Source organism: Thermobia domestica, chromosome 6 (genome assembly GCF_964235325.1).
Source record: "Thermobia domestica chromosome 6, izTheDome1.hap1.1, whole genome shotgun sequence".
NCBI classification, from domain to species: domain Eukaryota; kingdom Metazoa; phylum Arthropoda; class Insecta; order Zygentoma; family Lepismatidae; genus Thermobia; species Thermobia domestica.
The window spans coordinates 4586793-4602113 of NC_137459.1; the positions used below are offsets into that span (position 1 = coordinate 4586793).

General features: G+C 37.4%; 1 protein-coding gene across 1 annotated transcript in view; it reads left to right on the forward strand.

Annotated features, from left to right (window-relative positions):
• The window catches only part of LOC145687821 (serine/threonine-protein kinase PLK1-like), a 168263-nt gene that overhangs the window by 133684 nt on the left and 19258 nt on the right, over window positions 1-15321 (forward strand). Inside the window, exons 5-8 of the mRNA XM_081761256.1 lie at window positions 8166-8261; window positions 10807-11082; window positions 13455-13572; window positions 14597-14801. Coding sequence (XP_081617382.1) covers window positions 8166-8261; window positions 10807-11082; window positions 13455-13572; window positions 14597-14801 — 695 coding nt within the window. The remainder of the gene's footprint in view (window positions 1-8165; window positions 8262-10806; window positions 11083-13454; window positions 13573-14596; window positions 14802-15321) is intronic.

The window sequence follows — 15321 nt, forward strand, 5'->3', positions numbered from 1 at the left end:
TAGCATACATTCTTATTTAAAATTTCTGAATGACCTCTCAAGACTATGAGGCGGAGAGGGGGAAGGGGAGATAAAGCAAAAAAGCTTCATTCGATGCGCTCCTTGACATTCCTCCCTCACTTTTATCCTTGTATCTCTTGCAGTTTGTGATTTCTAAGCAATGGATATTTTATGTATAATGATAGTTTGGCATTTTAATGTAATACAGAAAATCTTTGAACTTCAATGCTGCAGTTTATGGTGAATATTTTGTTGTATGAATGTTTGATTTTGTTGCATTACCCTTTTCTTCCAAGTGTTTGTATAGACCTTGGATTTTGGACGGTATTTGTGAGTCATTGTACGGCATAATCATCAGTGGCGGGACTAGAATGTAAAAACTGGGGAGGAACAACCAGAACCCAGACTATTATAGGTATATCATGAGTTTATAGTAAACTTTTAAAAAAATATATAAATAATAGTTTTAATTATTTTAACTCAAAAAATTGGGGACCTAGACCCCCGGCCCCGTGCTAGATTCGCCACTGATAATAACATTTAAGTCACTTTCTCCATTTTTCTTTTTCTTCCCTCGTATCTTTGTCTGGACTTAATTGACAAAATGAAGTTTACTATTTTATATTTTGTATTAAAAGCGTATGGTCTTTAGTGCACAGTTCTTGAGAAGGAAAATTTAATTGGAGGCATTGAACTGAAAATGGTTATTGTAGATTCGCCACTGATAATAACATTTAAGTCAATTTCTCCATTTTTCTTTTTCTTCCCTCGTATCTTTGTCTGGACTTAATTGACAAAATGAAGTTTACTATTTTATATTTTGTATTAAAAGCGTATGGTCTTTAGTGCACAGTTCTTGAGAAGGAAAATTTAATTGGAGGCATTGAACTGAAAATGGTTATTGTAGATTTTTCTGTCTCGTCTTGACAAATAAAAATAAATAAATCTAAGGCGTAACCACAAGAGTTAAAGGGGAATTCATTCCAAAACTACAGTACAGTTTTGTACAGTCAGCGACAATTTTTTTTCCGTTTGATGAAATTAGTTTTGCAAATAACCAGAATAGAAGGATAATTTGAGTACAGTTTTCAGTAAATTAAAATGAATGTAATTTTCTGTACGTTCCAGCCATACCACCGTTATCCCAAAAATAAATTTGAACAAACGGAAAGAACTTTTGTCGCCGACTGTAGTGTCATTGTCGCCATAAGTATTTTGTCATCCTGGTACGTCACTTGACCATTTAAGAAGCTACCATGCACTTACGGTTCTTAAGTTACTTTCTTTTTCTTTTTCTTTTCTTTTCCTTGCTTTTAGTCTTGATGCGGAAGCTATTTTCTTAAATATCCTCCATCAATTTAGTATTTCTTTGTTTCCCACAGTTTCCTTCCATCACGTTTCTTAGAATATAATCTTCTCAGACAATGTTCAAATAAGTTTTTCTTCTTACTGCAATGACGTCTAACATCATTATTTTCTCCTGTACTATTTCCAACATTTTCTCGTTGGTTTCTCATGCGATCCACCCGATTTTCTCCATTATTTTCCACATCAACATTTTTGGAACTCTAGTCTTTTCACTGGTCTGTGTGGCGTCAGTGGAGGGGGAGGTAGGTATTGGCCTCGTATAAGTTTGTTCCCTACTTCTCTATTCAAACATCCGTGAAATACGCTTTACTCCCTCCTAAATGCTTCTTTCATCATTCCTATCATTACTTTTATTCTAGTTCACATTTCGTACTTTCCTATAGCTAGATTGCCGTACTGCAAAAATCTTGTAGGTGTCGTTAAAAAATCTTGCAACCCCGTATTTTTATGTACTGTTTACACGGTTACAATTTTCTGAAAGCAAGGAAGATATCTCCACCTATGCAACGCTGCACTCTAGTGGATAAATAGTAAACCTCCTCATTTAAAACGAGTATTTTGGTTGTGCTTCCCCTTCCCGTCCAAAAGAATCCGTCGTTTCGGAAGCAGTGAAACTAGTTTTTCCTTTGTCGGTGGGAGGGCGATAGCAGGTAGAAAGCAAGGCGACCCAGAAAGTTGCACATGGTTTGACTCTTTGCTAAATAAATAAATAAATAAATAAATAAATAAATAAAAATCTTGCATGTCCCTTTCAAGACTGTTTACATGGAGAAATATTGCAAGATTTTTTTTAAATAACTGCTACAAGATTCTTGCAGTATGGCAACCTAGCTTAACACTATTTGCTCTTTCTCCGCTTCAGCTTTTACAGTTGCCGCAGTTTCATTTTCGGTTGCTGTTGCTTTTATATTTTTATAAATCTCATTTTCTTTAGAACACTTCCTTAAATTTTCGATTCAGATTTTGAAATAAGGCATTATCGTCTGCGAAATTAAGACTTAACAATTCCACCTCCTACTCTAATACTATCTTTCTAATCAAACCTCTCGTTAGTGTTTTCTTCAAATCTGTTGACTAAAGTTTGTAAAAAAAAAAAAAAAAAAAAAAAAAAAAAAAAAAAAAAAAAAAAAAAACCTGTCAGTCAGTCCTGTTTGTTGATTCATATAAAGATCGTTATTACTCTATCTTTCCATTGCATGTTAACTTTTATTAACACTCACCAATCGAGATCATTTAGTCGGGGAATTTTCTAAATTTAGCACTTCTACACACCCTTCCTATCCTTTCATAAACCTTTCGCCAATTACTTGCAGTAAACCAATAGAATCTCTGGCGTCCTTTTCCATCACAAATCACTGGCGTCGTTACCTTTTGTACGCTATGTTTTTCTGCCTGTTTAATTTGGTAGAAGAGAACATCTCCACCCAATGCATTGTTGACTCTCTACTTTCTTGACCGGTGGGTACCAGGGTTGATATTGGTATGTAGAGAACCAGCAGGCTCTGCAGGTCACGAAAACATGTAGATTCGATGTCGCGAAGTCAGGTGTGTTCGAACAGGAGTCGAGAAACCAATCGACGGTCCTGACAGTGTTGTAGGCACTTCTCGGATCACCGTGCACCACTGGAGAGGCTTCCGGTGGAGATTTTTTAGTCTATCCTCATATCCTAACTCCGTTGCGTAATTTTATGCAGCACATTATCCATGAAACTGCAAAGATCCAGCAGGATCTTCAAGAAGTGACGAGAACCGGCCAAGAAGCACAGATTGTTTACTTGTGAGGGCGCGTATTTCTGGTTAACGATTGGCTCCTCGGACATTGTGGGTATGGGGACAACGGAAAGACAAGCTAGTTTCCGAATATGCAAATCCTTGTTGTCACATTTGAAGTTGTTCCGGTGTCAGAGCACAAAACTGCCAGACATTGTTGATCGCTCTCTGCTATTTCTACCCATGTGTCAGCCGAGTTTGGTTTGGTTCCAGTTGGAACCCATTCCTGGGCTTAGTTTGTGATAACCAGCAAGCCCGTAGCTAGGAGTGTTATGGGGGAGGCACAATTCAGTTTCTTCCCTGACATACATACATACAAACAAATCAAGCTCAGCTGACGCATGGGTCGAAATAGGAGAGAGCAGTCTGTTTTGAGCCATGGCACTGGAACAACCTCAAATGCGACATTGGGGTTTGTATATTTGGAAACTAGCCTGCCTTCCCGTTGTACGCATACCCACAATACCGGAAGGGCTCGTCGGTCACCGGAGATACGCGCCCACAAGTAAACAATCCGTGCTTTTGGGCTGGTTCTCTTCACTTCTTGTGAGGATCCTGCTGGATCTTTGTGGTTTCATGAGTAATGTGCGGCATAGAATTACGCAACGGAGTCAGGTGAGGAGGATAGATCCAAAGATCTCCACCGGAAGCCTCTTCACTGGCGCATGGTGACCCGAGAAGTGACAACAACAATGTCGGGACCGTTGATCGGTTTTTCGACTCCTGTTCGAACACTCCTCTCTTTGACATCGAGACGAACGTATTCGTCACCTACAGAGCCACTGGTTCTCGACATACCCATATACCTAGGGGCGAAACAATGGGTTGGGACACAACAGCATTTGCAACTTAATCTTGCATAATGCTGAGGTAAAAATATCTGGTGCAGTAACTGGTACTTCCCACACTTAATTTCTGAGTATCTATTCACACTACAGATAATTAATGTAAATCTAATTCAAGAGCCTAAACTTGCAATAATGCAAGACTCGCTCATGTTCAAGTCGTCTTACTGAATTCAACAGGTTCAATCTATAAAGGTAACCAATAAAGTTCTGTCGCTTATTCTGGAATTGTGTTCAATTGGCCATCACACCGCGAATATAGATAAGGCGAAAGTCAGTTGTTGGTCTGCGTATATCCAACATACCACCTGGTTGTGGCAGTTCAGTTACACCGTGAACTTGCGTCAGGGCAGAATGAACATGGAACTTCCACAGAGATTCATAAGGGCGTGTATGCTGTAAGAGTGCTGGGATCAAACGCTGCTGCAGCGGGGAAGATATCAGGCCTTTGATGAGGGTGTCGTGAGTACGCGGACAGTGCAACGGTGGTTTAACAAGTTTAAGGACGGTGACGAAACACTCGAAGACGTGCCAATTGCCCGAAGTCTAAAATGAAGATATTGAGGCAGAAATTGAGGCGAATAGTGGCCAGACATGTGAGGAACTGGGACTACAATTCGGTGTGGGTGGAGAAACCATTTGTCAACTCCTCCATCAACTTGGGGAGCACTAAAAGTCGAGTCGATAGCCAGAAGGCAATGTGACCAGACACCTGTGTTTCTTTCCTGTCTCGTCTCGTTTGAGGAAGGAGCCATTTCTGGACAGGATGTTGACGTGTGATGAGAAGTGGGTCCTGTACGAAGCTCCATGACGCCGTCATCATTGGTTAGGATCCCATGAACCGGTTCCAATACAGCCGAAACGAGCACTGCACCAGAAGGTCCTTCTGTGTGTTTGGTAGAGTGCTCGCGGCATCGTGCATCGGGAAGTGCTACCAGCTGGTCAGAGCATCAATGCAACTGTGTAGTGTCATCAGTTGAGCCATGTTCAAGCAAAACTCACAACTCTGGAGCCAGTACTTCAGAATCGCAAAGGGATCATTCTGTTAGAGGTCAACGCTAAGCTCCACGTGGCTAGATGACCCGGAACATCATTCTGCGCCTTAGATGGGAAACACTGTTGCATCCGCCATACTCCCCGGACATTGCTTCTTCCAATTATTACCTGTTCCATTCCTTGTACAATCACTTAGAGGACGCCAGTTCAAATCCCTAGTAGAGGTGCAAAATGCACTTGATACCTTATTCGCTTCATGGCCCACCAAATTCTACCGCGATGGAATTCATGTCCTTCCAGAACGTTATCTAAAGGTCGTCTATTTTTGATCTTTCAGGTACGTCTTAAGCAACATATCGATGGTGGGGTTTAAAAAAAAAAGAAACTGAACTTTCTTGGTTACCTTTTTATCATAGGTACATTTTTATCCCTTAAAACAATTGTACGATCCGCATTGTGCAAAATTAAGTTGTAAGTATTACTATAAATGTTGCTAATACTGTTACACTGTATATTTTATTTATTTCCTAATTGTTTTCACACGTGTCAGTGCCAAATTGTCACTTTTTATCTGGAGCTATACGAATTAATACATTAATTATTTAAATAAAATGCTTAATTAACACGCAAGAACTGACGAGAAGTTGAAGTTCAGCATTTGCGTTTAAATTTCAATGTTCATCAAAAAATACAAAATTAAGTTTACTTGTAAACAATTATATGTAAAAAAAAAAAAAAAAAAAAAATAATAAAATAAAATAAAATAAAATAAATGGATTATGATGCAAACACTGTGACAGTCATGTCTGTAAATTTATCTTATGGTAATAACAGCTGCACTTACATAATTAGAACACCTTACGAAATCCGGCAGACTTATTTCTTTTGAAATTTCAAAATTTGTTTTAAAACTTTTAAAACAAACTCAAAAGAGTTTTACCACTGCACGTAGCTTTGTCACGCCCACGAGCTTTTAGATTATAAACTTCAGCAAAAATCCTGATACAGTATTTTTAATACTTTTAAAGATAGCGTCTACTGGTACTCAAAAAAATAATGTAAAATTTATGTCCGTTGTCATTATAAGCATAACTTAAGTTTTATACTGCGTCTACCAAACTTTGATTTAAATTACAGCAAAAGCAAACAAACAAACAAACAAACAAAAAAAAACTAATATTTCTAACAGCGTTTATTTCAAGTTTAACACCGCCGAAACCAAGGGTGTTCGACATAATTGTTGCAAAACTTGTAAAGGATTGTCAGCCATCATTACTTTGTCTCTGAAACGATAATCCGCTAACAAAACTATATGAAAATGTAAGCTAAATAACAACCCCTCACACACAATTCACTAACAAATTCTTAAATTCACACTAACTTGAGCTCTATTAATTCTTTAAGTTTAATTTATAAAATTTTATTGTCATACCTCTAGCAAAACATCCCCAAATTAAAATCTAAATGTAATATAAATTTCATATATCAACAGGGTGCAGGCTTGTTGTGTAGCTTATGCCCACTGCTCAGTCCCAAAGAAAACAGGTACACTTTTCAATGTTATATATTGTTCAGTTGCAAGTATTGAAGTTTTTCTTCAAGGTTAGCAAAAATGACTACGGTCGGTAGGAAGCAATGCTTGCAACTTTCTTTTCTTTCTTCTTTTTTTTTTTGTTGTTGTTTTGGGGGGGGGGACTGAGCAGTGGGCGTAAGACACACAAGCCTGCACCATGTTGATATGAGATTTATATTACATTGAGGTTTTTAACCCTTATCTGGGCAACCGGGGCCTCCCAGGCCCAGTAGCTTCATTTTTCTAAAATTTCTCAATAAGCATACATATTTCGAAGACATAAAATACTGAATTCTTCTATCTTTCGTCGAAGTTAAAATCATGAACATATCGAGTTGGTAAAGCTAATGTTTTTTTTAATTTGAAAATCTTTTCCCAACGTAACCGGGCAACCGGGGCCTAGGAGGCCCCGTATAACTTTAGTGAAATTCCTGTCAAATATTAGATCAAATTGTCACATAATTATATATTGAACACGTGATTATTGTAACCTTTAGTCGGAACAGTATGCGGCAACAGATATTGAATTTTGAGTGTTCTGCACTTAAAATATATACTGGGCCTAACAGGCCCCGGTTGCCCGTTTACGTTACAAAAATGTCTGGACCGGATTTGCTATTCTGCTTGGCTTACAAAAGCGTGACACGAAGTTTCGCTACTTGACAAAAATATATACCGGTACATTCTAGACTAGTCTGAACAGTAAGTGACAATAGGCATTGATTTTGTGTATTCTGCACTTAAAATATATACTGGGCTTCACAGGCCCCGGTTGCCCGTTTACGTTACAAAAATGTCTTGCCCGGATAAGGGTTAATTTGGGGGGAGAGGTGTATTACGATAGATATAACAATGAAATTTTATAAATTAAACTTAAAAAGAGTTTTAATAGATTTTAATTTAGAGTGTGAAATTTGTGTTCGTTAGTGAATTGAAGACCCACTGTAGAAAACAATGTAAGTGCCACACTGAAATTGTTTCACTTACTTTTTAATACGTTTATGCCTTAGTTAGATTTTGATACTAAGCATTACTTCGTTATCTGCTACGTTGTACTTCTAAGGAATAGTGTTTTCTATTTTGTGACGCGTGGGCACAATTTACTATCTTTTGTCTCGACTGTTACAGTAACTATTGTTTTTGGCACTTTCATTGTCTTCTACAGCGAGCCTTCAATAGTTTTATGTACTAGGAAAATCCTAGCACAAAGTTTCTTCTTTACATATATCTAGCAGATTTTGTTTTTAAATATTTTGTATTTTTGATTATTTAGCTTTAATTTTGATGTACCGTAGTTTTCATTTATGGCGGATTATTATTGATGTTAATTTGCTTCATTTTTTTTACTACGTCAGTTGATCAAGATGTTCATCAACTTAGAAACGTTAATATTCAATGTTTTCAGCAAATATCTTAATTTGTTCTTGTAATCAAGTTTTGTATTTCAATATGTATTTTATTTGTAATGGGTATAGGTTACAGTTGATTCTCTGAAGTATGAAATAGGAGTTACTTGTTAGAAGATATTCATGAATTACAAATGTTTCAAGTGTTAGATTTTCTACATGTATTCTGATTTTTTCTTTCTTTTTTTTTTCTTTCTTTCTTGGTAGTACCATTTGTGGAACCCCCAATTACATCGCCCCCGAAGTGTTAAAGAAACTTAGCTACAGTTATGAGGCTGATGTTTGGGCCATTGGATGTATCATGTAAGTTACTCTTCAAAAAATTTAAATAGTTTCCTCGTCCTACCTATAACATTGATGATAACAAATCCACAGTAACCTTTGCTATATTATCGGGACAACACTGCTTAGAAATATATCGTTGCATACCACTGAAATTCCATGTATTATTCATATGTTTGTCCGGAAGTCTTTAAAATAATGCATTTATCAAGTCTTTATTGATTGAAATAATATCGAGGTTGTCAATTTGCCAATCAATCTACCTTAAATTGTTACTCCATGCTAATAAGAATGATTCATAAATATAGCAATTTGCTTCCTTTGTCCATCCATGAGTAATTAACAGAATATTTCATGAGTAAACTAGAAAAATGTTTTCGTGAACTATGGTGTACGATTTATAAATATTACGGTTAGGTGGCGTCACCAAAAGGCACGTGATGAATCATAGCTGACAATAAAACAGTAATATGCGTTGCATCTATTCTGGAAAACGTAATTTGTTACGAGAAATATGTATTTCTCAAAGGACACGATCTTGGAATTTCGTCGTATGTAAATGATCTTCGCTTCCGAAAGTTGATTTTACTTGTGTGCTCAGTATCTCATTACTAGGTATCGGATTTTTATGCAAATTCGCATTTTGTTTGCTTATATGAGTCTCTGTTAAATTTGGTAGTCTGTTAAACAAGACATCTCAAATTTGAAGTTTTATAGTGCATAGGCCTATAAATGCATATTTCAAACGTTAATGCATAGATTAGGGCTTAAGAGCATATTAAGCACATTCTATAAGTTTTTATTTCAGATGTGTGCTTATAGCATGGTATAAATTTAGTTCTAATTTGCATTTTCAGTACAAATAATGTCTACGCAACAGAACGGCTTTTTGAATGGGAGGGTGGAAGAATACCTAGTTTATGGAGGACCAATAATGTTAGCAACTGATCAGCAGAGCAAAAACGGCGTTAAGAGAAATCTGATAATGATAAGGACATTGTAATATCGTACAACATCAGTTCAGAAACAATAGACGCGAGGAACAGTACTTAGTGAATGCCTAGCTCTAGCTGAAGAAGTTCAGCACGAACTTCAGTCTGTTCCTAGTAATTTCGGGCGCTCTGTTGAAAAGAAATTGACAGATGTTCTTGCCAGAAACTCCAAAACTACAAAACAATTGAAGCCATGAGAAAATACCTTCAACGGTTGGATTCCAGTTTGCCAGAAAATATAGATACTGAACTTGTTCCTCTATAAAAAAAAAAAAAAATCAGTAACATTTGTTGACGTTGAGAGGTCATTTTTTGGCTATAAAATTTTGGTACTTGGTACGATATTTAACACCTGTTTGTTGCAATATTCGTAATATTGGTCTGTTAGATAATCATAAGAAAATTGTAATGTATGTAGTGTTCTTGGCTCCTGGTAAATCAGATATCTAAATTGTTTTGAATGTTGCTTTTACGAGGGTGATTCAGAAAGTAGTGCCTCCAAAGTGATATCTTTGTGTTTGACAGATAGCACCAATACAGATACCAGTGGAAAGCTTGCAGTGAAAAATGGTGGCATCCTTTTACAACATATTTCCCATTATAGGCAACGTACTGGCGCCAACTCAAAACAAGGTTTTTCATGCCGTCGGCGAAAATTGTGGTGGTTGCTGGCGACACTATTGCCGAAGTGCTGCTTTCCACCTCCACGTCACAACTGTAGCGTTGACCTTAAGGTGATCCTTAAGTTTGGGGAAGAGCCAAAAGTCGCAGGGCACAAGATCGGGGCTATAGACAGGATGAGGCAGAATGTCAACATTTTGCCAGCAGATGGGACAGTTTTAATTTTTCTCCGGAGGAGAGGACGTATGGACGACTGACACTTCGTTTCCGGGTCGTCGCCAGCAATGAATGTTCCTCGGCGCACGAACGTCACCACTGGAAGCCATGGATTGCTCCATTCCTCTGGAATGAGAAGAGGTAGAAAGGTGAAACAAGTGACATTCTATAGCTTAAACATCAGTGCATTAATTTTTAACAGTTGAGAATGTTTGCAGTACTATTGGCCAAGTAGTGGGCTTGGAGGCATTACTTTCTAAATCACCCATGTACATTTTCTTCGTAATTTCACTGTTTATGCCGGTAGATTGCGCCTTCTTGCTCGCTCCTCATTCCCCACTACTTTTCGTTCCCACCAGGTAAAAAAGCACTGTTTAAAAGTGAAGAATTTCTTAACATTTTCCATACCTAATTTATAACGAAACATTTTCAAACTGAATTTATTATTTTGGTCTCATTAATCAGCTTCCGAGCGTTTATATCACTCTAACATTTTTAAATGTTCATTTGTTGTTTTAGATATACTTTCAATACATGTTTTTTTACATGCTTCATTAATAATTTTTGCACTGGTAGAATTTTAACATCATTCTTCAGTTACTCTCACATACTTTCTAGATTATCTGGTATTGCTGTTAATAGTATATCTGACAGTTACTAGTAGCATATAGTTTACTTACGTTTGTATATAGATAACTGTCGAAATGTATTTTTCATACGTTATCACAACGTTGCAGGTATGCCATGCTTGTTGGACAGCCGCCATTTGAGACTGCGACGTTGAAAGAAACGTACACCCGAATAGTCACGAATAAATACGTCATCCCACCGTTGCTATCCAAACAAGCTCGATCTCTTATCCGCAAATTACTTGAACCAATCCCAGAAGATAGACCAAAATTAGGTGATATTCCAAAGGACGAATTCTTCACAAGTGGCTTCACGCCTCAAGTTTTGTCTCCAGCGTGTTGTTATACGCCGCCAAAATATGGAACTGGTTCCACACTCACCAGGTAAGTTTTCCAGTTTTATTTCTTTCCATAAACAATTGTGTAAGGTCGGACGGGGTCTCTCTTTCTCATCAGGTTTGTTACGTTTATAAGACTGTTCAGTGTTGGAAGATTGGTAACAGTGAATTCTATAGTTCCTGATATGAAATTGTGGTACACATAAAATGTGGCATCTTGATTCTGTCTTGTAATTTAGTCGAGGATTCTATCTTGTAAATTCAACTGAGTACCCCCAAAAAAAAAAAAAAAAAAAGTTACCCTCTTGTAACGTTTCACAAGACCGTAATACAAATCTCTTACACGAATTGAAAACACATGATGCAGAGGTATGGATGAAGGGATGTACGAGTTGCAAAATAATCACTGCCGGGATAAACACCACTGATTTATCACTAATTTTCGGTATCGTTGACCGAATAAGATGAAAATTGTCACATTGTTCCTCTTATCTCATGGGTGCTTACTAAGAATTCTGAAGCTCAATTTCTGAAACAGCCTGACCAGTTTTACACCAAGGAAAATATTTGTAAAGGAAAGAGATTGTTTCAGAGAATACAAATGTGCTATTAGCTTATACGAATTTAATCTGGACGAATACCGGTCGATGTACTTGGAAGTAACTTTCGCAGACATAGTAGCACCATAAATGTAATTCGGTTTAAATTTTTCATCTCTAATTCTGATTGACCCTGACCTTCCATTCATGGTCAGCTGCACACCATAGGTAAATTTCTGGAGATCATCTCCCAGAAGTTGAGTATATAATGTGGTTGAATACACTAGTAGCATTACGAGTGCGATTGTGCTAGTTTCGCATTATCTAAAGAAATCAATCACTCGCTTACATTTTATAAATAGTCACTTCTTTTTTTACTGAATCTTGGTTATTCATTTTTTTTTTTTTTTTTTTTTTTTTCAAGCAGGGATTGTCCTGTGAATCAATTTTCGAACAGTAATTTTTCATAATGGATTTGTCCAGGTATCATTTCCTTAACCTAACCCATAATTTACTATGTACAACCAACGGAAATTTCTTCCCAGTTTAAGTCCAGCAGGATTTCTCCTTGCAAGCGTCCATGTTAAAGATAAATGCCTAAACATTAGACAGTGATAATAACTACCAACATTTGAAGTTTTATCTTGGGTAATTATTTTGCGTTATAGGAACACGGATACTTTCAAAATTCGGTACCCACATTTTAATGGCATCTAGACTGCTATTTAACTTTGTAAGAAAGTATTTACTGACTTTAACTATCAAATCCAGAATTACATTTATACACATCACCATATGCTCATTAGCCACTGTTAAAATTAATAGGAATTCAATTCCTTACTAATTAGATACATAAGATGCGAATATTGATTGTTTATGTACTTTAAAACGTCCGTCATCTCGCCTGGAAGAGCGGACTTTGGCCCGCCTTCGGATTGGACATAGTCATCTCACTCATGCACATCTTCTGCAACGTACACCTCCGCCTGTGTGTCGTTATTGTGGTCAGCCCCTGAGTATTCGTCACCTCTTAGTGGAATGTGTGCCTCTTGCTGCTGCCAGACTTTTGTTTGGACTGCCAGCTGACCTCGCTACTGTTCTCGGCGATGATGAAGCCACTGTGTTGAAGCTGTTCCAGTTTTTGCGGCATTTGCATGTTTTGACTTTCTTCTGTGTTCCAGTGCTTCAGACCTCCGATCTGTGTACCATCTTCCTTTTAGTGCTAGCGAGTGATAGTTTTAATATATGACCTTCACCACATTCAGTGACTAGTCTGTGTTTTCGTCGTTTGTATGACTGTTTCTTTTACGACCAGTGACGGGTGCTAAATACCTTTGTTGTCGAGGCACCCTCCCCAACCCCTTTTCCATTCCATTCCATTTAAAACGTCCGTGTTTTCAGTACTGAAGATATGAAACGAAGCAAACTGCTTGAAGTGGGACCGAACTATTACACGCGTTTGTGTCCGAGGAAGCACCCATGTGCATAATGCACAGAAGGAACTGGTTAACATTTCAGCTACTAAGGGGAGCGTCTAGTATTAAGACAAGTGATGATTTCGTTGCGTGGTCCTGAAAAAAAGAATCCCCATTCCCCTCGAGCAATGAAATTAATCTCTGGGGCGTGTAACCAATCGTGCTCAACGTGGATTATCAGTATTGGTGGTGGTGGTTCTCCTTTACCCTGTATGTATTGAAAGACCTCACTCTCCCACGAGGACAATCTCAAGCCATCACTACTTTCTATTTATTTAGCACGTAATTACTTTTGCAGTGCTAAATATATAGTTGTTTTTATTAAATACGTTAGCAACTACTTAATTGATTTAAAATTCAATGATATATACATTTTTATTTATTTACTCTTTTTTCATCTGAAGGCCCCAGTCCCAAATCATTGAGTATGTTCCAATCTTGAGCCAGGATATGAAGAAAATTACAAACTCTGTGTCTACACTGAAACTGCCTTCGCCAAAAAGTCCACGAACGGTTACCAAGGTAAGCTCATGTTCCATTGTTATTTTAATTACTTTCGCCACGATATGTGTATATAGAGATGAACAACATATACTAGTAATGCTGCAGATTGGTTGGAGAGAGCGATCCACCGTCTTTCCGCTCATTAATTTAAACCCTGAACTATAGAGTAAAACTTTAATCTGAAACAAAACACATTGTTTTACAAAAATCGGGAAATTTGTACGAAAGGACCTCCTGACTGTTTTTGGCGCAAAATAAAATTTGTAATTAATTCAAAAATTGAGTGCAATCATTTAGGTCTGGGAACTACTACTACCGAAAAAAATAGAAATTTGCGGATTACAAAACGCATTACAACGTAGAGTGCAAAAACATTGAAAATTATATAATGCGGTATATGGAAAGCCGTCATTTATTGGTGACATATCCTAGGTAGGTTATATTCATTCCAGAGGGCTGATTCCAACGTACAGTAGACTCTCGACTATCCGGCCGAGTTTTATTTTATCGTAATTAAATAAGGAAGGCAAGGCGTTACATTGGCAACATTGCCAAGGCATTGGAAGCGACAGTCTGCTACGATCCTCCTACATGTCGTGTGCAAAATACAAGTTGTGACAGGAAAAGAGCAGCGTTCTGCTTCTTGTTCATTGTTTCGTCAGTGTGTAACGGACCTCAATACAGTACGCTTGCCACTGTTCCTGATTATAACTGTACAGTACTGTATTCTTAAATTGTTCTGGGGGTGTGCTTAATGTGTATAAAGAAATAATAGAACTCCGGCCAATCCGCCCTGCCCTTCCGCCACATTACGCTGGATAATCGGAATTCTACTGTATAAGGTACAATAACGTAGTCTACAAATAGTAATTACAAACCAGAATACTGACCTTTTTCGTTTGTGCATAATCGACATTGCAAACAACTTCAAATCGCGCCATTTTTTACTTCATTGTTATGACTGGTTCTATTATTTACTTGGTACAATCTCAAAATGCTTGTTGTGCAATGTAATACAATTTCATAATTCTTTGTTTTCCAGTTCTCAAAAGACAAATCAGCTCAAAGCCAAAGCACAAAGGAAAATTTGTCGAAGAAAGAAAAGGACCCTAAAATCCAGAGTGCAATCAAGCAAAAGCTTACCAGCGTGTTGTGTCCTGACAGAATGGGAATATGCAGAAAGAGGATCTGCAATGCAGCCACCTTATATCACGTTCTGTCAGATTGTCTCACTTCTATGCCAAGAGGTAAAGACTTTTTGTGTATATCATAAGTTTTAGTTTTTGATGTTTGCTCAAGCAGGAGTGATATAAATCTCTTGAATAAGCGTGATTAGTCTGCAGTAAATTAAAAATATAATGCCAATTTATTGTGTTTAGTGCTGTCAAACTCATATACAGGCTGTTTCAAAACAACGGCGACAACGTTTGGTTTGTGATTCCTGACAAGATAAAAAAAAAAAAAAAAAAAAAAAAGTATAGACCAACCTGGGTGCACAAATGCTTCCTTTCGGAGTTGTAGGCTGACGAAAACATGAAAAAATGAAAGTTAAAGGTGCATAGCTTCAAAACTATGGGACCTGCCATAGTCGGGTAAAGACTTCATTTAGGAACCAATATGTGCGCTATCCAAAATAAATGTTTCAGAATCCTGCGGTACTTCCACAACAATGTTTGTAGAGGTGATGGTTGAATACTTCACAGTATATGACCGAAGCCAAACCCCCTCTAAAAATTACGTTAGGATTCTGAAACATGTAATTTTGGA